Raw genomic sequence first — 20674 nt, 5'->3', positions numbered from 1 at the left:
GGCGTCTGGGTGGCTCAGTCGGTTGAGCGACCGACTCTGGATTTTGGCTCAGGTCATGATCCCAGGGTTGTGGGATCGACAAGCCCCAAGTGAGGCTCAGTGCTGAGCGTGGAGCCTGCTTAAGACTCTCTCTCTCTCCCTCTCTCTCTCAAATAAAAAAAACCCCAAAATCCCAGCCTTAACCAAGCTCTGCCCCCCGCTACCACTGTCCTGACTGGTCTAGGGCCCTGGGTTACCCTGCCTCCAGCCCGAGCGCCCCACCCTCCGGCCTCAAGTATCGGCCGGTGCCTTTCACCCCAAAGTCTAGGAAAACAAGTTGTCTTGCCACCAGAGGGGGATGGGGACCCGCACTTTCACATCATGCTCCAACCAACCGGAACTAGTTGTAGCTCTGAGGACATACCGCTTCCTGCCTTCAGAGTGAGGGAGGCAAGGACATGGACCCTGAAGCTGGGCGGCCCTGGTTCGAATCCCAGCTAGGACACTTAGTAGCAAATGGTCTTATCCTCTCTACCTCGCGGGGTTACTCTGACAATGGACTGAGTTAATAAACGACAGGTACTTGAGTTAGTGCCTGGCACCTGATCGGGGTTAAGCAAATCCTTGCTGCTCTTCTTAAAAAAAGGATAATACTCCTTTTTTATCCGTGAGGATAATACTCTTCCCCACCTCCCCCCGCCCCATCAGCCTGGCCAAAGCCTTGCCTCCCCTCCGCTCTCCACTCCCTTCCCGAGGTCCCGGGTCCTTTCCGGAATGGCCTGTATCCTCCTGGAAACATACAGCGAATCCGTCCTACAAGCTGCTCCCGCCCCTTCCCACGGGAATTGGGGTCCCGGCTGGGGGCAGCTTGACCCAGGAAGTCAGGGGCGGCGGGGATGAGGGTGCCGTGCCATCCTGTGTTGGAGCAGCCCTGCAGGGACATCTAGGACCCCGCACTCGACCCCCCGACCCCAGCTTTGAGCCCAGCCATAACTTCAGGACAGAAGCCTATAATCTAAGCGCCTCTGATCCCCTCCCCTGCCTTCCAGCCCATTGCCACCGCCCGAAACGATACTAGTGGTCATTTCTCTTATCTTCTTGTGTCGTCGGTGCCCCAGGACCTTGCTCCGTGAGGGCGAGGACGTTGCCTCACTGAGACCTTGTGGCTCAGTGAACGCGTCCGGCACAACAGCGTCCTCGGTGAAAATACCGTTGGGGGACGAGTGGTGCAGAAAAAGCCCCACTCGGCACCCCCATCCGCGTGCCCCTTGTGCTGGATGTTCACAGCCCTCCTGTCTTTGGGCCCAAAGGGGCCTGGCCATGTCAGGCCACCTTCCCGCCTCCCCGCCGTCCCTGCCGAGCCAGAGCGGCCGTTTCCACGGCCTGGAGATCCCATCGCCTGTGGCTTGGGCGTCAGGACACCGCTTCCCTGAAGCCCACCCCGCCTTCTTGGTTGCCGTGGGGCTGCCCGTCCTCATCTGTCCCGGGGCGGCAGACCAGCGGCCCACACTGCATCAGAAGTGCCTCCCACGCTTGCTGAGGGGTCTTGGAAAGGGAGTGGCAGGGATGCGACGCCAAGGAGGTGGGTTCCAGGGGCCGCCGCTCTGCCTCGTGCACACCAGGCCTCGTCTCTAAAAGGGAGCAAAGAAGACTCACCAGCTGAGGCCGAATGCTTGGTGGCTCGGAACTGGGCATCTGCAGTGAGGCTGGCCTTCCAACATCGCTCAGCCTCTTCCTCCCGTCTTCAAAGCAGCGACGTGGCGAAGACGAAATGGGCTGATGCACAGAACGCGCTCAGCACTGAAACGTCTTCCTCCTTGCCTGAGCCCGGGGCTTGCGTGCTGGCGGCGCGCCTTGGGCGACGGTCCTAGGGAGAGGGCACGGGGGACGGCTGGGGAGGGCGGGACGGACACAGAGGGAAAGCCGGTGCCCGGGGCGTCCCTGAGCTGACCGTCACTCGGCCGGGTCCTGCGGGGAGCCGCCCCAGAAAGCAGGTGGGACGGACCCCAAGGACGCGAGACGGGCACATCCGTCCGCCAGCTCCCATCTTCCTGCTCCCAGGTTACCCTGGGCGGGGGGCTCACCCCTCGATCTTCCAGCTCTCCGTGGGGGCGTGCAGTGCAGCTCCCCCCACAGGCAGCCGACCCAGGGCCCAGGGCGAAAAGCAAGGAATAACCGGTGCGGCTGAATCGAGGTGCCAGCAGGAGACGCCTGCCCAGAGCTGGTCCCTGCCTCCATGAGTGGCCGGAGTCAGAGACGGGCGGACAAGTGGGGGGTGGGGCAAAGGGTGTCTGTGCTCTCAACAGGTGTCCGTGGCTGCTTCGAGCGTTGGCGACGATCGGATGAAGTCGGACTTCTGGAAAATGCTTTGCAAGCGATCAAGGAGCACGCGAATGATCACCGTTATCAGTGGCGCCCTCTACCATTCTTTTGTCCGGGATTCCCCTAATTACAAGAGGCCCTTGGAGTGGCCCGTGACGGAGGCTTATGTCAGATGCTAGCATTCCTGAAATGACTCATGTGGTGACCTGCGCCTCCTGCGTTGCCTGGGACTTTCTGCGGTTTCAGCGCCGAGAGTCCCCAAGTCGTGGGGGCCGGTCACCCTCGCTGCAGAGGGGGGCACACCCTGGAAGGAGGGCAGTGGGGATACTCACCGATGAGAGGCGACAATGCCTCTCGCGCCATGCCCACCCCCACGGCTCCCACCCCGCTCAACCCGCTGCCACGTCTGAGCGGATCTGTGGCCAGTTCAGGAGGGCCGTTACGTTTTCGCCAAGAATCAAAGATTCCATTTTTTTTTTCCTCCCTTCAATAAGCCCTGATGGTTCGTCCTCAGACATCGTAGGAAACTCGGGGGGCGGCGGGGGGGGAGGACGTAAAGAAGCTAGCTTTAATTCACACATAACCCTATCACCCAGAAATAAAACCCTGGACGTTTTAAGCATATTTCTTTCCAGATGTTTCCTATGCCTTTAGAAATACCTCTCACAAAAGTGGTTTATGATGCCCATAGACAAAGGGCTATGTTAACATATGCACACACCCCCATATCTTTTCTACACAAAGGAGTCCTAGGATCTCGGAGCAGGAGAGCCTCCCTCCAGCCCAATTCCTGAGTGTTACAGATGAAGAAATAACTGGGCCACGTGACTAACAAAGCCTCCTCACCCCAGTGGTTTTCCTGACCCTCAGGAGGGAGAGGGCCACCGTGTCTCTGGGAGAACAGGCCGGCGACCCCAGGAGTGGCTCGGGATTCCTGCAATGTGGCCCATTCAGGACGTCACAATTAACCACCGCAAATATCACTTAATAGCTAACATGGCAAACAGCCTGCTCACAGGGAGAGAACGCACGTGAAGTGGACTGGAAATGACTTTCTCTCTTCCCTCTCACATCAGCCATTAATTTTCTTCCTATCCGATGCCTTGGGCCAACACAAACAACACTAAACTTGACAGGGATAAATGTGAAGTCCTTAGGAATAGACACTCCACTCAGGAAAAAACAGGTTGGGGGAACGTGAGTCAGTGCTTGAGGAAAAACTCCTGGGAGCCTGAGTCGACACCAGGTCCCATCAACAGAAGCGTAGAGTCCAGAAGAGAGGAGGGGACAGCTCCACTGTGCTCTGAAACATTGGGCTTGGTGATGGGAGCTGTGCTTCTGGGCATCCAGAGTTGGAAGCTGACCCAGAGCAGGGGGCCAGGCTGGAGAAGCCTCCTGGAGACATCAGTGAAGACACGATTGAAGGAACTGAAGATGTTGGATGTGGAGAAGACGTTCATTCAGGGAAAATAACCCAAATTCTTGACTCTGGGGAAGGGAGCAATCTCTTTCACTGTCCGCGTGCCAAAGACAGGCGGCGCCTGCTTCTCCACAGCCCCCCTTCTTTAGACCGGGGGTGGGGTCAAGCTTCCTGCCTGTTAATAAGCTGGGGAAGCATCTAGTGCCAACTGTTGGCAGCTGGTAGGGCATCCCTTGTCCTCAGCTTTGGGCCTCACCTGCCCATCCTGGGCAGCTGGCAAGTAGTTTCACTTCCATCCGGTAGGACACAATTCTTCCGTTCAGTGATTTGAGGGGCCAGTGGATGGAGTTTTATGGAGGCAGGTGATCTTTCAGGAACTTCAACACTAAAGCTGTTGAAAAATGGAATGCCCTGGTGGGGCACCTGGGTGGCTCAGTCGGTTAAGCATCCTACTTCGGCTCAGGTCATGATCTTGTGGTCCATGAGTTCGAGCCCCACGTCGGGTTCTGTGCTGACAGCTCGGAGCCTGGAGCCTGCCTCGGATTCTGTGTCTCCCTCTCTCTCTGCCCCGCCCCCCCTTGAATAAATAAACATTACAAATTTTTTTTAAATGAGGTCGACAGTCGCTGGGTTCAGGGCCCCCCTCCCCCCGGATTCAGTGTGACCTCATCTTAACTTGATTACATCTTCAAGACCCTGTTTCTAACTAAAGGCACATTCACAGGTACCAGTGGTTAGTATTTCAACACATCCTTCGGGGTGGGATGGGATATAATTCAACCACAGTGATGCCCATGCCTTCAGCGTGTGCATAAGAGCTGGGTGTGGAAGGAAGGGAGGAGAGAAGAAAGGAAGGGGAAGGAGTTTATTAGTAGAAGAGTGAGACTTGCTTGCATGTATTCAATGTATCTCCCAGCACAGTTGTATGTACATGTGATCAACAGCGTGTGCAAACAGCCCCAAGAAAGGGATTGCACGGTATAGCTGAACTGATACTCCGTAACTATGGATGGCTATGCAGCCACTAAAAAGCATATGTCTTAAATAACAGGCAATATGTTGGACTACGGCTTACAATTTCTATCCAATGCAAAATATCCCTCCTAAATGTAGAGTTTGATTTCAGCAAAATTGAAGGGACATTTGGAGCCAGGGCATCTGTATGCAAGCTAACAGTTCAAAACCCGAGTTTTGCTTTCCGATGGAATATATAAGTATATTTCTTGCCTCATTTCTGCCAAAGCATATTTCTCTTCCACATTATCAGTGTTGGAGCAAGCTTTATTTCCCTAGGCTCTTTAGTATTTCTCTCTAGGGTTTTCAGCAACTGTTGGATGAGTATCAGTTTATTTTTTTTTTTATGAAAAATAGACAGAAGTTCGGGCACCTGGGCGGCTCAGCCTAGCATCCAACTTCAGCTCAGGTCATGATCTTGTGGTTGGTGGGTTCGAGCCCCGCATCGGGCTCCGTGCTGACAGCTCGGAGCCCAGAACCTGCCTCAGATTCTGGGTGTCCCTCTCTATCTCTGCCTCTCCCCGGCTTGTGCTCTGTCATAAATAAACATTAAAAAAATTTTTTTAATACACAAAAGTTTTTTTTTTTTTTTTAAGTCCAATCTATAGGCTCTGACCTGGAAAGATTTTTGTATGTGTTGTTAAATGAAAAAAGCAGGTTATGGAGTGAAGGGTGGTGAATCATTCTGTTCAAAAAATAGGGATAGAGCCATCCTTAAAATCCATTTATCGGTCCCTTATAAAACTAACCTCAGCAATTGTACCCCTGGGCATTTATCCCAGAGAAGTGAAAATGTCAGGTTCACCCCAAAACGTGTACGTGAATGTTCATAGCAACATTCTTAGAAATAGCTGAACATCACAGGCAGAATCACTAGTAACAATCAGATGTCACAAACTGTGGTACATCCGTGCTGCGCAATATTGCTGCTCAATAAAAAGAAACAAACCGTGGGGGCACCTGGTAGCTCAGTCGGTTAAGCATCTGACTCTTGATTTCGGCTCAGGTCATGATCTCACGGTTCGTGAGTTCGATCCCCGCGTCGGGCTCTGTGCTGGCAGCTCAGAGCCTGGAGCCTGCTTTGGATTCTGTGTCTCCCTCTTTCTCTGTGTCTCCCCCCCCCCACCTTCATGCTCTGTCTCTCTCTCCCTCAAAAATAAACGTTAAAAAAATTTTTTTTTAATAAAAAAAAATGGGGGAGACCCCTGGGTGGCTCACCCAGTTAAGCATCTGACTCTTGGTTTCAGCTCAGGTCGTGATTTCACACTTGGTGAGTAGGAGCCCCCCGGCTCTGTGCTGAGAAGGAGAAGCCTGCTTGAGATTCTCCCTCTCTCTCTGCCCCTCCCCCTCTCACTTGCACACTCTCTCACAAGCTCGCGCTCTCTCTCTCAAAATAAAAAAATAAACTTAGAAAAGCGGGGAGAGCCTCACATACGTGTACGCGAGTAGGTGTGCACACGGGAAGGTGTGGGAAGATACACAGCAGACTGGTTGGCCTCTGGAAAAAGGAATCCGGAAAGAGATGATTTAATTAACCTTTTCGCGTCAGTATTTGACTTGTTCCAACAGGCGTGTGTGTGACTTGGTAAATTTGTTCAGACCCACAAGGTAGCCCCCAAACGGTGTGTGGGGAGAGGGAGAAGGCGTCAAGAGCTCCGCCTGGCCCGCAGCCGTGCCTGGAAAACCCTTGCTCTGTATTTCCACGGACGTCTTGAATCGGGATCGAGGGGAGAGCGTGACTGGCCCACTCTGGCCTCCGTGTGTCCCGCTTCCCGGCCACCCTGACACCACCAGCCTACCGTCGTGCTTTTTCCTGCCCCTCACAGCCTCTCGTGGCTCTCCACCAACCCCAGGCACTCAGGGAAGAGAGCAGGGGCGGGGGGTGACTTCTGGGTCCAGCACTGGCGAACCTTCCCTGAGCCGTCACCAGGGGCCAAGAGTCATCTGAGTGCCTTTCAAGCATTGCCTCTTGCGATTCTCCGAAGAGCCCCCAGGAGAGGAAGACTGTGGTTGTACCCATTCTACAGATGAGGAGATGAGGTCGTTCTTGCTTGGCCTGGCACGGAGAACACCGTCGAAGCGTATCCCACTGGGGGCATCACCGTCCCCTGACCAAACCCGGCCCTCCCACCGATGGCCCTCGAGGCCCGCGGGCCTTCAGGAGGCAGGGGTGTTCACCCGGCACCCCTGCCCTCTGGAGGCGGCAGCTTAAGGAAATCGACAGAGCGGAACGTCTGGCCCGTTAACCGGCCAACAGGTGGGAGGGCCGTGTCCCCTGAGCCCTCTCAATCGGAAGTATGGAGAGACGGATGCCAGTCGGGCGCAGGCCCTGCTTCTGACATTGTGCTTCCAACCGGGAGGTCAGGCTGGGCTGCGGGAGGCCAGCAGGACGCTTGGCAACAGCTGCAGAGCAAGAACTGGCCCCAGTTGGAAACAGCCCCAACCCCAGCCACACAGTGTCATCAAGAAGAGCTCCTGGCCGAAGCGGAGAGGCTGAACCGGGCACGAGGGGGTTGGCCTGCGGGGCGGGGCCTGGCACCCTGTGTGCCCCGCTCTCCGCCCGTGTCCGCTTCTGTGCTGGGCGCCCCCAGACTGCAGGGGAGCAGCTGCTAGGAGAGCTGGACGATAGCTTCTGGAAGGGACGACCGGCTTCTTCTCCTGCAGTTACGAAAGTCCCCAGGACGTCCTGCCTCCCACTCTGCAGAGGCTACTTCTCAGAGTAGGGAAGGGAAACCAGGCAGGGGGGTGGTCCAGGCCTTTCTGGAAGTTTCTCTGGCTGCAGGTTCTCTTCCCTCCATCACCTTGAGTGAGTCAGCTCGGGTCATGATCTCGCGGTTTGTGGGTTCGAGCCCCGCGTTGGGCTCTGTGAGGACAGCTTCGGATTCTGTGTCTCCCTCTCTCTCTGCCCCTCCCCAGCTCGTGCTCTGTCTGTCTGTCTCTCTCTCTCTCTCTCAAAAATAAATAAACATTAAAAAAAATTAAAAAGAGAGAGAAAGGGGAAGGACACAGACACCATGGTGGCAGATTTCATCCCAACTCCCCTGACCCAGACCCATACCTGCCGCCACACGGCCCCCAGCCCCGCCCCCTCTACGGGGCCTTCTGAGTCCAGCCACCAAACTTCCCACCGCTCCCCAGGCTCTGACCCCAGCCCTGCCTTTTCTCGGCTTCCTCCTCTCCCTGGAAGTCCCCTCCACCTGTTCCCAGGGGCAAATTCTTTGTCATCTCTCAAGATGGCTCTGCAGTCGCCTTGGACAGCATGTCCTGCTTGATGCCCCTTGTCCCTGCTTGGTGACTGATGGTATGCCTATCGCTCTTACACATGGTCACACACAGACCACGGTCACCTTTGGGGCACGCCGCCCTCCATCTGGTGCTTCTCTGTGTGCCCATCCCCGCGCCAGACCAGGGATGCCAGAGCGGGGATTTCTCCTCTCTCCGTGCCCAGGGCCCGCACAGAGCCTGGCGCACATGCGGCACGTGGGGCTGGAGTCGACGGATACGTGAGCGCACGGAACACTTAGAATGTTCTTTTCCTCTCGTTGTCTCCAGGGATCTATAAAGGCCACTGCTTCCGGATCAATCACTTCCCAGAGGACAATGATTACGACCACGACAGCTCGGAGTATCTCCTCCGTAAGTGCCAAGCATCTTTCGCTTTCCTTGTATGTGTGGGAGGCAGGGGGGCAGCTGCAGGAAAGACGGGCCCTGTGAGGGCGCAGGGGTGCTGTTCTCTGGATGCTCTTTCTCTCCCTTTCCGATTCAGAATTGTTAGTTTGGAGGATGGACTTATGTCCAACGCTGCCATGGCATGCTGGGTATCCCAGCGGGGTTACTTGGCGCCCAGGCCCATGCCTGGGGAGACTGAGGCCCAGCCAGAGCAGGTGACGGTGTGGGCGCTCTGCTCGCCAGGACTGCTGGTCACGGCGAGCTGCAGAGTCGCTGATTGCTGCCATGGGGCCTGGCACAAGGAGGTTAAAGACACAGGCCTGCCCAGGCCAAGCGTCCCTAGGGGGTTGTGATACCCCAAGTACATTGCCCTCCCGGCCCTGGACCTGCCCACCCCACCCCCCCCACGTACCCAGCATTCTGTTCTTGAAAAATCAGACGGTCCGGTGGGGAGCCACCGCCTCTGCCCCTGTCCTGTGGTTGGGTTGACCCCCAGACTGGAAGTCACAGCATATACTGGACAAGGACAAACCCGTCCCACACGGGAAATCCAGATCTCATCCCTGGGCCTGTGAACACCACCCTGGGAGAAAGGATGGGGCCACAGCCACAGAAGGAGCCTGGAAATGAAAGGACAGCACCCCTTGAAGCCGTTTCTCCCTCTCCCATGAGTCAGAACACGCACACAGCTGCTCGCGGCGTCACCCTCGGGGCCCGGGGCCCGGCTTCATTGATGGAGAATCGACAGCGGCGTCCTCAGAGGGAGCGCAATTCACTCTGCACCTGCTTGTGGGCCGTTTGCTTCTAAGAGAAAGGATTTGGGTTGTGAGTCGTCTGGTCAAACAGTACAGCGTGTGGTTCCCGTGGAGCCTGGGGAAGCGTCAGGAGGCTCTGGCCAGACCCAGAACCGGAACAAACTTGGCCAGCTCTGCCTCCCTCACCTTCTCTTCTTCCTCCTGCCTCTCCTTCCTTTCTGCTTTCTGGGGCCAACGCCGAAGCAAGCAAATGAGATTCCGTAGGGCACCGCAAATGGCCGTGCGGCTTACGCACACACTCACCTACGCTGTGGTATAAACGACACCCTTCGAGTTGTACAGTGCGCGGCCTGCACAGCCATCTGGGGCGACCCCTGGTGCTCAGCCCAGCTGGGATGGCTCATGAGCGTCGGCCCAGAGGTCAGATGATGTAGCTTTCTGGGGTTCCAGCAGGAAGCAGACGGCATGCTCAGATGCGGTGAACGAAGGGTGTCTAGTGAAGGACTATTTACAAAGTGAGGTCAGGGTTAAGGAAAGCTTGCAGGGGGTGGGGAGAGCAACAGGGCTAGTGGCCACAGGAGCCCTTGCACTCCGGGGCCTGAGCAGGTGAGGAAAGCAGGCATGGGAGCCTGAAGAAGGGAAGCCGGGAGGACAGGGCTGCCCGGCAGGCGCTGGGGCTTTTAGGAAGGAAGGCAGTCACCTCACCTCACCGGAGCCTTCAGGAAGGAGGCTTGGGGAATACTGTTTCCCTGCACGCTCCTCCCAAAGCCAGAGGCAACGGAGCCCAAGTATCCCTTGCATGGTGCATGGTGCGGCCTCCCGGGGCCCAGGGCAGAACGCAGAAAGTTCGAAGGAGGACCGGAGGGGCAAGTCAGGGATGTGCAGCACACTCTCCCCTCCAGCTTCAGGCTCCCACTGTCCCCGGATTCCACCTGCGGTGCCTGAGATGGGGGGGGGGGGGGGGGGCGTGAGGGCTAGGAGGGGCCCCTCAGCGATTTTCCCAAATCGATGGGGACAGCACAGACGAAAGATCATTTGGGAAGGAAACGCCCTCCTCAAGTGTGCTCTGTGGGGGCCCGGCGGGTTCATTCACAAGCTGCTGATGGAATTGGGGCGGAGGGCAGAGCTAACCCTCCAACAAGGGGGTGTTTTTCCACTCGGGGCTGGTGGAAAAAGGAGCTGGCCCCGAAACGAGATTCGGAGTACAGGTACCTGTGAGCTTCAGCCAGAGGGAGCAGGCAACGTCCTCGAACTGGGGGGGCCAAGGTCACGGTCACCACGGCCGTCCCCCACAATTCCCAGTATTTGGCCCTCTGGGCCCCAGAGTATTGTGACCCCCAAAATATGCAGAAGCACAGGAGACAGAGAGGAGGGGTCATGAGAGTTCATTTATTCACCCATTTAACACAAAGTTATTCTTGGGCCTATTACATGCCAGATACTGCGTTAGCCACACACGTCACTGCAGTGGTGGAGCAGATGCTCCAATGGGTCAGAGAAGATCGTGGAAGGTTCCATGGTGCTTGCCTGTGGGAGTGGCAGCTTAACCATCCGGGCGAGGGGTATCGACCCTGACAGGTCCAAGGCCGTGCTTCTCACACACCCTGGCTTCCACAATTCGAGAACAAAGTCAACCTTCCGACCATGCATTCTGAAGTCTTCCCGAGAAACCAGGCTTGTGCATTGAGTTCCATCGCTGTCAGAGGGGCTCCCCCCCCAAACCCGGGGGCTCTGGCAGTGCCCCCACTGGTTTGTACATCCACAGGCAGGTGTGGGGTCTGAGCGGTCACCCCACACACAAACACACAGCTTGCCGTGTCTTTTCCACCGGCCCCTCTGGCCCGGGGGGTTCCCACCCATCCCACCCTGGTCCTGGGGTCCCTTTTCCGGGTGCCACATTTCCCATCACAGAGCCGATTTGGGTGCTAAGGCTCGCGGTATTGATGTCAGGGCTGCTGGGAGGCCCCTGTGCCTGAGGGTGAGTGAGAAGGAGGTACCCGTGCTCCAGACAAGACACGGACTCTCTCCAGGGCTTGATTTGGCCTTGAGGCACGGCCCGGACCTCAGCCTTGCTCGTCCCTCAGCTCTGTGCAAGACCCACGCTGCACCATTGTCTACGGCAACCCCAGCTGGCTTCTGCACATCCAGAGCCCTGGGATGAGCCTTTGTGGCAAGGGACAGGCACGCACATGACTGACGTGGGCAGGATGGATGGCTCTGAGCCAGGTCTGGCCTCAGCGACCTTAGAGGCACTGGGCTCCCTTCTCCCCGGCCCCTCTGACCCGTCTGCAGAACAGGGGCATCCAGGGGGAGCTGACCCCGGATTTTCTGGCCAGCATGGCTTTGAGGCATGTTTCCAAAGCCCACGGGAAACCTCCTCCCAGAGCCTGCGGCTGCAAGAAGGCAGAGGAAGGGGGAAGAGATGCTGGAGAGAAGAGCTTTATTTAATGCCCCCAACAAAGCCCCCTCTGTGAAGCGGGGCACACACTGGTGGGCTTACAGGAAAGGAGACAAATAGTGCCTTCAGAGGCTGCAAGGCCACAAACCGGCTCAGCTGGCTCAGGAGTCGGTGCCTGCCAGGGCTCCCCGACTCGCTGTCCCCCGCCGGGGCCACCAAGGGTCCATGTCGCCAGGATTTCTACTGGGCTGGGAGACCTGTAGGCGCATCAGGAAGGCTGAGCTCAGGGCTCCTCCTGAAGCCCCACTTCCCTTCCTCCTGGCGCTTCCAGCCAGATGCTAAGGAAGGGGGACCCATATCCCCTAAGCCCCTACCAAGTGCAGAAAGTGTATTCTTTTCCTAGGGCCGCACGCCGGGTGGCTTAAAACAACAGGAATTTACTGTGAATTTACTGTCTCTCGGTGCGGAGGCTGGAGTCTTCAATGGGATGTTGGCAGGGCTGGGCTCCCTCCACGGCGCCCAGGGGTCTCTTGCGACGCCTGTCGGCTCCCCACCCTCCTTGACGTGGGGGCCCCTCACTCCTATCTCTGCCTCTGCCTTCACACGACTTCTTCCCTGCCTGTGTCTCTTCCTCTGCTCACAAGAGCACTTGTCATCGGATTTAGGACCCACTCTAATGCAGGATGGTGTCCTCTTGAGATCCTTGATTTAATCACACCTGCAAAAAAACCCTTTTCTAAATAAGGTCTCATTCATAGATACCTGTGATTAGGACTTGGTCATATCTACTGGGGGGAGGGGTGCAATTCAACCCCTACAGGTAGGTATTTAATACTACTCTCCCCAGGTTACGAAACAGGAGACTTGGGGCGCCTGGGTGGCTCAGTCAGTTAAGCGGCCGACTCTTGTGTTCAGCTCAGAGCGTGATCTCACAGGTTGTGAGTTCGAGCCCCACGTCGAGCTCTGTGCTGATAGCGTGGAGCCTGTTCGGAATTCTCTGTCTCTGCCCCTCCCCAGCTCATGCTCTCGCGTTCTCTCTCTCTCTCTCTCTCTCTCCCTCAAAATAAATAAGCAAACTAAAAAAAGGGAAAGGAGACTGACGTTGTCAGAAGTTAGCCGCCCTGGTCGGTGGCAGAGCAAGTGTGCAACTCCAGCTTGGCTGGACAGCGAGGTCCACGCACGTCCCACTGTGTTTAGCCACCACACCCCCCCCGTGACCTCAGGAGGCCCCGGTCTGTCCCCGGGGGGGTGGGGAGGGGGACAGTGACAGCAATGATGGCAGTGGAGATAAAGGCTGTCACTCAGAAGTATGTGCAATGGCCAGGCCCTGTGCTAAGCCTCTTAATACACACAAAACCCACCTGCTTTTGTGGGTCCCTGCTCCCAGCTGCTTTCCGCAAACGGGGAAGCTCAGTGTTAAGTGAAGCGGCCTGACAAAATAGCCAGCATGTCCCAGAGCAGACCCAGACCCACCTGATGCCAAAGGCTGCGTCCTCAGCCACCCGTCACCACTTCCCAGCCTTCCAGAGGCTCCTTAGAGACCGCGTCCGTGAAAGGCTCAGTGTAGCGGTGAGGGTGCGGCGTCTGAATGGGAGGCAGACCAGCGTTTTCATGGCTGTTATTGGGGCTCCCAGATACCATTGAGGGGCCCTCCTGCCTTCGGGCTGGCAGGGGGAGCCTGCTGCGGGCAGATGTGACTCTGGGCCTGAGCCATCGCTTGAGTGGGGTCAGGCTGCCCCCGCCCGGCCAGCTCCCAACCCGCCGAGGTCTGCAGGGCCTGATGGGAGGGAACCTTCAAAGTCAGGAGAAGGGCCTCGAGCGTCGTCGGGGCTCCCGGCCGACGCCCGAGGCCGAGGCCGTGCCCAGAACGGCGGCCGCCCTCACCGCCCTCTGCTCTGTCTCCCGCCCCGGCCCAGGCATCGTGCGCGCCTCCAGCGTCTTCCCCATCCTCAGCACCATCCTGCTGCTGCTTGGCGGGCTCTGCATCGGCGCCGGGAGGTTCTACAGCCGCAAGAACAACATCGTCCTCAGCGCGGGCATCCTCTTCGTGGCCGCAGGTGAGCCGCCGGCTCCGTGCCGCCGGCACAGGACGCGCTCCCGGGGCGTGCGCGGGGCTGGGGGCGCCGACGCGAGGTCGTTGCTCGTTGCTCGTAATTGACTTCAAAGGTCCGGGTGCGAGGGGGCTGGCGCGGGGCGTGGGGAGCGGCTGCTCAACGGGCACGGAGTCTGCTTCTGGGGGCGACGAACACGTTCTGGAACTAGATAGAGGCATGGGGTGCACAACACTGTAAATGTACTAAATGCCGCTGAAGTGGGCACTTGAAGGGGCTCATTTGTGCCATGTGGATTTCACATCAATCACAAAAATAAATGTCTAAGTGTGCACAGTGCCACAAAGGGGCAGTGCCGGCTCCTTGTAAGCCTGGCTGCATGGGGGGGGGGGGGGCGCCAGGAGGGTACCCCGAGGGACTCACGGAAGCCAAGACCTGAAGGAGCGGAGGAGGACAGGGTGAAAGGGAGCAGAACGGGCAAGGGTGCACATCAGAGCCACCCTCCGCGACCCAGTGAAGACCCACGGAGCTGCGGGTGACAGTAACACACGCCCTCCTAACTGGTGTGACACTGGCACTCCTCCGGGCCTCGATGGAGAGACTTCAGCGCATGCCTCGCCACTGCAGACGTGGAGGCAGTCAGGCCGGAAGTGGGCTCACAGCTGGCTAGCGGCCGGCAGATGCACATACATGGTGCGGTGGAGAACTCGGGTTTTCCGGCCTGGGTCTCCGGGGGAGTCTTGACGGGGCAAAACTTGGCCGGTGGCATCCTGGAGTCTCCAGGCAGCACCTGCAGAGGTCAGATAAACTTGCAACAAGGGACCCTGTCAGGAGAAACAGGACGTGCCTGACGTCCTAGGCCTTCTAGTAAGTAAATTCGAGATAGGTTACAAAGTTCAGTAAGTCTTTCCTAAGTTGTTAACAGAGCTCCTTGCACCGCCTTATCGGTGTTTTTGCTTTCAAAGCATCCTTTGTCTTACCCCAGTCTGGTGAGGCGACCCTAGATGGGCCTGGTCTCTGCATCCTAAAGCCGTCCAGTAGTCCCATGAGGGTGATAATGAGAATCCCAGTAAAGGTGGTGGTTGGTGGTCGAGCTTCCTTTTTGAGAGTGGGGAGGGGCCTCACAGGGCCCCACCCCGTCTTGTCCTCTCCTACGGTCTCTCGGTCTCTCGGAGAGAGGGAAGGCGACTTCCCAAAGCAGTTAAGGGACTGGTTCAAAATCTTTCAGCCAGATTCTTATGGTCCTTCCTCTACATTACTTCCGCTTCTGTGTCCTTCCAGGGCAACAGATAATGTGTGAGTGTGTGTGTGTGGGGGGGGGGGGTGCTGTATGTGTGTCAAGGGTGTGTGGTGTGCGTGTGTGTGTTAGCAAGAAGCACCCGAGTGTCAGGTCTCCTTCTTGGCCACGTCCCCATCCCTTTGCTTCTTGTCCCATCCAGAGGCAGAGGTGGGAGGAAAGGGCCACACCCCATTCTCTCTCCTCCTTCGAGCCCCCAGATTTCTGAAGGTGGGGACCACTAAAGAAGTCCCGGCTGCGAGGTTTGAATCCTGTGCTCCTTCCTTTCCCGAGGAAGGGAAAGATTTGCAGAACACCAGCTACCAATATACAGCCGTGGTCCCAGGGCTCGGTGAGCACAACCACATCATCCCAGGTTGTGAGGGGGTAGCCAGGTGGCCCAGGTGGCTTCCCTGAAGTCACGTGGTGGCAAAGACACAGGCTGTGCCCACGGCCGTCGGCCTCCAAAGGCGCCCTCTGCCGCTGCCCACTTCCCCAGGGGGAGCCATACAAAGCCATATCCAGATGTCCCAGGTCACTAGAGAAGCTGTGGATTCCAGGGCCCTGGCAGAAGCAGGATTCAAGTGCAGGCAGCTTGGCTCTACTCACACTCACTTATAATAAGATGAAATTAAATAAAGACCGCAACAGGTGACTACATCCCACCTCTCAGGCTAGCAAAGGTCCGGCACGTTGATACAATAAATTGTAGGCTGTTGACACCCACAGTCGTACTCCTGCGTGTGTGGAGCGGTGTGGACGCGAGGATGTCCGTGGCAACTTTGTCCTAGCGGAGGGCCGGAAGCCACCTGACGCCCATAGCAGAGGCCTGGTTAGATATCCATGCAGTGGGTGCTACATGCACTTAGACAGACAGCTCTCCGTGGCCTGACGTGGAACCGTCTGCCAGGTGGACTGTTGAGTGACAAGGCAAGAGGACAAAGAGCATTGTGCAAGGAAAGAAAGAGATGTATGTGTGTGTGAGAGAGAGAGAGAGAGAGCAACAGAGAGGGCGGGGGGGAGAGAGACTAGATACAACGATAATATAAGAAAGAAGATAACAGGGGCGCCTGGGTGGCTCAGTCGGTTAAGCCTCCAACTTCGGCTCAGGTCACGATCTCACAGTTCGTGAGTTCAAGCCCCCTGTTGTCAGTGCAGAGCCCCCTCCGGATCCTTTGTCCCCCCCCCCCCCCCATCTCTCTCTGCCCCTCCCCCACTTGCACTTTCCCTCTCTCGCTCTCTCTCTCAAAAATAAATAAGACATTTTTTTTAAAAAAAGAAAGAAGATAACAGTAATGGCCTTCAAGAGGGGAACTAGGTAGCCAAGTACCTGTGTTTTACATCTCATCTGAACTTTTGCTTTATTACCTCAAAACCAATTACTTAAAAGAAAAGTCGGCAACCGGAATAAAGCAATACCTATCCAAGGGGGGGTGGCCACCAGCCCCTCCTCCGCCCTCCTGTCCCTCGTCCAGCTGTGGGTCTAACGTCTGCCTCCCTCCCTCCCACCCCTCTCCTGCCTCTCTTTCAGGCCTCAGTAACATCATAGGCATCATCGTCTACATCTCCAGCAACACAGGTGACCCAAGCGACAAACGCGATGAAGACAAAAAAAACCATTACAACTACGGTTGGTCTTTTTACTTTGGAGCCCTGTCCTTCATCGTGGCCGAGACCGTGGGTGTCCTGGCTGTAAACATTTACATTGAGAAAAATAAAGAGTTGAGATTTAAGACCAAACGGGAGTTCCTCAAGGCCCCCTCCTCGTCTCCCTACGCCAGGATGCCGAGCTATCGGTACCGGCGACGACGCTCACGGTCCAGCTCGAGGTCCACCGAGGCCTCTCCGTCCAGGGCGGCGTCTCCGGTGGGCCTGAAGATCACTGGGGCCATCCCCATGGGCGAGCTGTCCATGTACACGCTGTCCAGGGAGCCCCTCAAGGTGACTACCGCCGCCAGCTACAGCCCCGACCAGGAGCCCGGCTTCCTGCAGCTGCACGACCTGTTCCAGCAGGACCTACAGGAAGGCTTGCGCGTCAGCGTGCTGAACCGGCGGACGACCCCCGTGTGAGCCACCCCCCTCTCTGCACCGGCCTCTCCCCAGAACAGCTGTTTGGATCCCACAGGAGGGCATCTGACCCTTAGGCTGGACCGACCACGGACTGAAGCCAAAACCCAACCCTCCCTCGTCTCCAGAAAGTGTCACGGGCTGGCTGGGAGCGAAGCGCTGGGAGACGGGAGTTGGAAGCCGAAGGCTGACTTTGTCCCCCAGAGGGGCGTTTTGACGGCCCAGGATTCCGAGATCTCCTGAGGCTGCAAGGCCTTGACCAACCTGGGAAAACAAAATCGAGCCATTGTCTCCTCTTGGAAATAATTCTTGCCGGAAGAACGGGCTTTCAGAGCCCTCCCTCTGCCTGGGTGAGGGGCCACCGGGAGGGATTCACCGGGTACACGGGGACCTTTGGACACTGGTCAGGTGCCGTTTGACCTGAGGTTCTAGGTCTGTGAGCGGGAAACAAGGAAGCTGAAACTTGCCCCCTTCCTGTCTGTTTCTTGCTCTCTCTCTCTTTCTCTCTCTTTCTCTCTGGCAGTGGCCGGGTGTTGAAATAACAGTGATCCTGAGGAGAAAGCCCCTGTGGCCAACTGGTGCTTTGGCCTTTGTGCTATCCTGGGGCCGGCTTCCCTTGACCTGAGGAGACCAAAGCCTGTGGAAGAATCCGCAGTGGAGGAGGCCATTCGCTGGCCTGGGTGTGAGGTAAACCCAGAGTCTGTGGCTTGGCATTCTGGTCTGCTTCTAGAAGTTTCTGCCGTACACAGAAAGGGCAGGACGCTCTGACTGTACTTGAGAGTCTGGAAGATTCCACGGGTCTGAAGGAAGGTGCCCATATGGCCTCTTGCCGTGCCCCTCCCCACGGACCCTCCTCAGAGCAGCTCTGTCCCTTCTTGGGGAGCGGAGGGGGCAGACCCCCCACCACCACCGGCATTTGGCAACAGGAGCCTGAACTTCTGTTCGAGAAAGGGAGACCCGAGGGTGAACAGCGGCCAACACATCAGAACAAACATCCGTTTCCTAAGTGGTTATTGATCGTGACTGGTTGCAAATGAAGGCCAGGGGAGCAAGTGACACTCGGTTCTTCGTCCAGACAACGGCAGCAGCAGCCCCTCCCCCACACCCACTCTTGTCATTTATTCTGCCACCACCCGAAGGGCTCAGCCGAAGGAGTTCGGGCAGTTTGGATGAAAAGGCCGCGCTGTGTTTTCCTTCCTCCTCGCGGGAGGGACATCTCGGCACCCTGGAACCGAGGCGGCGGTTCCGCGTTGGACGTTTTCTTCCAACCACAACCATCTCTTCCCATCCCGAGGCAAGCGGAGAAGGCAGACGCGAGTGTGGGTTCAGAAGACAACCTTTCTGGAACAGGGAGCTCGCCCTCTTTTATATAAAACACGTGCTTTCTAAAGACAAATCCTTTCTTACTTTTTGAGACTTGGTCGTCCGATCTCGAGCGGTCGCCTGTGGTCCCGGTAGCTGTCATCCTGAGAAGTGACCAGCGAATTCTTACCTCAGCCACCTGCTCGCCGACCCCCTGGGCGGACTCAGCCCCCAGGAGTTGAGATCTGGGTCACGGTCATCGCCATCCTCCTTCACCCCCGGAGAGGAAATCTCCCCGGGGACCCCTCGCCTGACTGCCCCGGAGCGCTGGCCAGCCGAGGCGCGGTGTGCTGGGGACCCTCCGCGCTTGCCCGAAACCCCTTCCTCCCGTTGAGGTTGGCTTTGTGTGGTGGTTTGTCCAAGCATGTGCAGCCGTGAATGCTGGAGCGTCAGGGCTCGTGGCCTGCCCTGCTGGGGGCCAACCCCGTCCCGTCCTGCCCCCAACCCGACCGCCCTTGGTGCCCCACCCCCCCCCATCTGTGACCCCATCTTCCCGGGCTCGAAGGAAAGGGGGCAACATCTGGGAACCCATCACCCCGCCAGGTCCCCAGACTCTTCTGTCACTTCCCAAAGCAAGGCAGCCGTGCTGTTTCTTCCACATAAGTCACCTCCTCCCCTGCTGCCCCGGAAGTTTCTGTCATTTCATGCAGAAAGCTGTGTTCCCATGAATCCTACCTCTCGCCCAGTCCCAGGCAGAGAATGTGGGGCCCACTCTAGGGACCAAGAAAGAGTAGAAAGAAGCAACAAAGAAGGACAGAAGAGCAGGGAGCAGAACCACCTCAGAGCCCCTGGTCTTCACAGCCTTTCTCCCCACCATGCCCGGGCTCCCGGACCCTCTGCCCGGGGCCACCCTTCTGCGCACCGCCCCCCAGCCAGGGGCGCCTGGGGAAGTGGGCGGAGCTGGCTCCCTGCCACCTGTCAGGCTGAGACCTTGCGTCCCCAGAGGGGGACGCAGGGGCCTGTGCCCACCTCCTCCCATCCCACCACCCTCTCCAACCAGCCCCTGTGTGTTTCGCCCGTTAAGCACCTGTGAATCCTGTTACCTACTCCTGGTTTTGGGTTGTTAGTTCTGTCTTTTTTTTAATTAAATAAAAACCTTTTTGAAATGTTCTCTTCTTGATGTGGGGGGAAGGGGTCGAGCTCCCTTTGAGTCTTTGTGGGCACTTAGGGCAAACAGTGTCCCTCCTGGGGGACACTGTGGACCCTCCAGGAGAAGAAGGAGGGAGGCTGGGCCCTGTGCCGGCCAAGGTGGGTTTCTCAGGCTTTCATCCAGGTCACCAGCCACCTCCCTGGCAACACCAGCTGGTTTCAGACTGCTGAGTGGTATCATCAAGGTGCCTTTTAACAGATGGGCTGGGAGATGGACGGGCCACCCCTGCGTGTGGTGTGGGCATCTGGGCAGCTGAGCAAGCCAGACCCATCTTCAGAACCTGCCGGGCGGGGGCCAGCCAGCCAGAACCGCAGCCTCGGAGGCCCTAAGTTGCCTGCCAGGGTTTCTAAGAAGTCCAGCCTCCTTTCCCCCTCCAGCTTCGGAAATGATTAAAAAACAAAGGAGGCCAAGTAGCAAAATGACCCGTAAAGCTGGCTCCAACCAGAGGCCAAAAGGGACCAAGCCATCTAATCTCAGGCCCAGCCGCCTGAGTCAGAGAGAGGGACCGCCCCCCGCCACCAGGAGTCAGAGAGAGGGACCGGGTGGCCCCTCGGAGCAGGGCAATACTGACACGCTGCGACAGGCCCCCGCGGGTCACAGGGGACGCCCGCTGTAACCCAGCAGGTTCACCCCTGCAGGTGGGCACGGGCTGGATGTCAACCCTATGCTCTTGGGAGGCATGACAAGGGGAGGACTGCTGTCCTCCCCCACTTCTACCCGAGCTACCGTCCAGGGGACATGTGCATTCAATTACACATCCCCCTTTCTTTCGGGACCCAGACCTCGAGTTTTCCTCCTGAGAGTCAGGGGCTCTGCTGCTCCTCCTGGAGCCTGGAGGCACCAAACTCTGAACACCCGGAAGGTCTTTCCTGGTCCCGGCAAAGGGAGGCCGAGTGAGCCACGTCCCCGCTCTGGTGGCTGCAGGAACCATTCCCCGCACGCCTGAACTTTCTCCCCTGGCTTTTTAACCCTCTTTCCTACCACCTGAGATGGGTCTGTGCGGAAAGTGATGTCCCAGATGCGCTGAGCCACCAGGTCCCAGGGCCCGGCGAGCTCAGCTCCACAGCCCCACCCACTGACCCCCTGCTCCAGCCCGAGCCGTTGCCACCCAGCACCAGCCCCGCGTGCCAGAGGGACTCTGCCTCCCGTTTGTTCTCAGCCCTCAGGAAACTCTGGCTCAGCACAAGCTTTGCAGCCGTTCTGGGGGGATC

General features: G+C 57.5%; 1 protein-coding gene across 1 annotated transcript in view; it reads left to right on the top strand.

Annotated features, from left to right (window-relative positions):
- CACNG4 (calcium voltage-gated channel auxiliary subunit gamma 4) overlaps nt 1-19377 on the top strand; it is a 57827-nt gene extending 38450 nt beyond the window's left edge. Inside the window, exons 2-4 of the mRNA XM_047831615.1 lie at nt 8288-8371; nt 13474-13614; nt 16416-19377. Of these exons, the coding sequence (XP_047687571.1) occupies nt 8288-8371; nt 13474-13614; nt 16416-16954 (764 nt within the window). The 3' untranslated portion in view covers nt 16955-19377. The remainder of the gene's footprint in view (nt 1-8287; nt 8372-13473; nt 13615-16415) is intronic.
- The last annotated feature ends 1297 nt before the right edge of the window (nt 19378-20674 follow it).

This window comes from Prionailurus viverrinus, chromosome E1 (assembly GCF_022837055.1).
Source record: "Prionailurus viverrinus isolate Anna chromosome E1, UM_Priviv_1.0, whole genome shotgun sequence".
NCBI lineage: Eukaryota > Metazoa > Chordata > Mammalia > Carnivora > Felidae > Prionailurus > Prionailurus viverrinus.
Note: the sequence above shows the minus strand (reverse complement) of the source record. Positions and strands in the feature narration are given on the sequence as shown.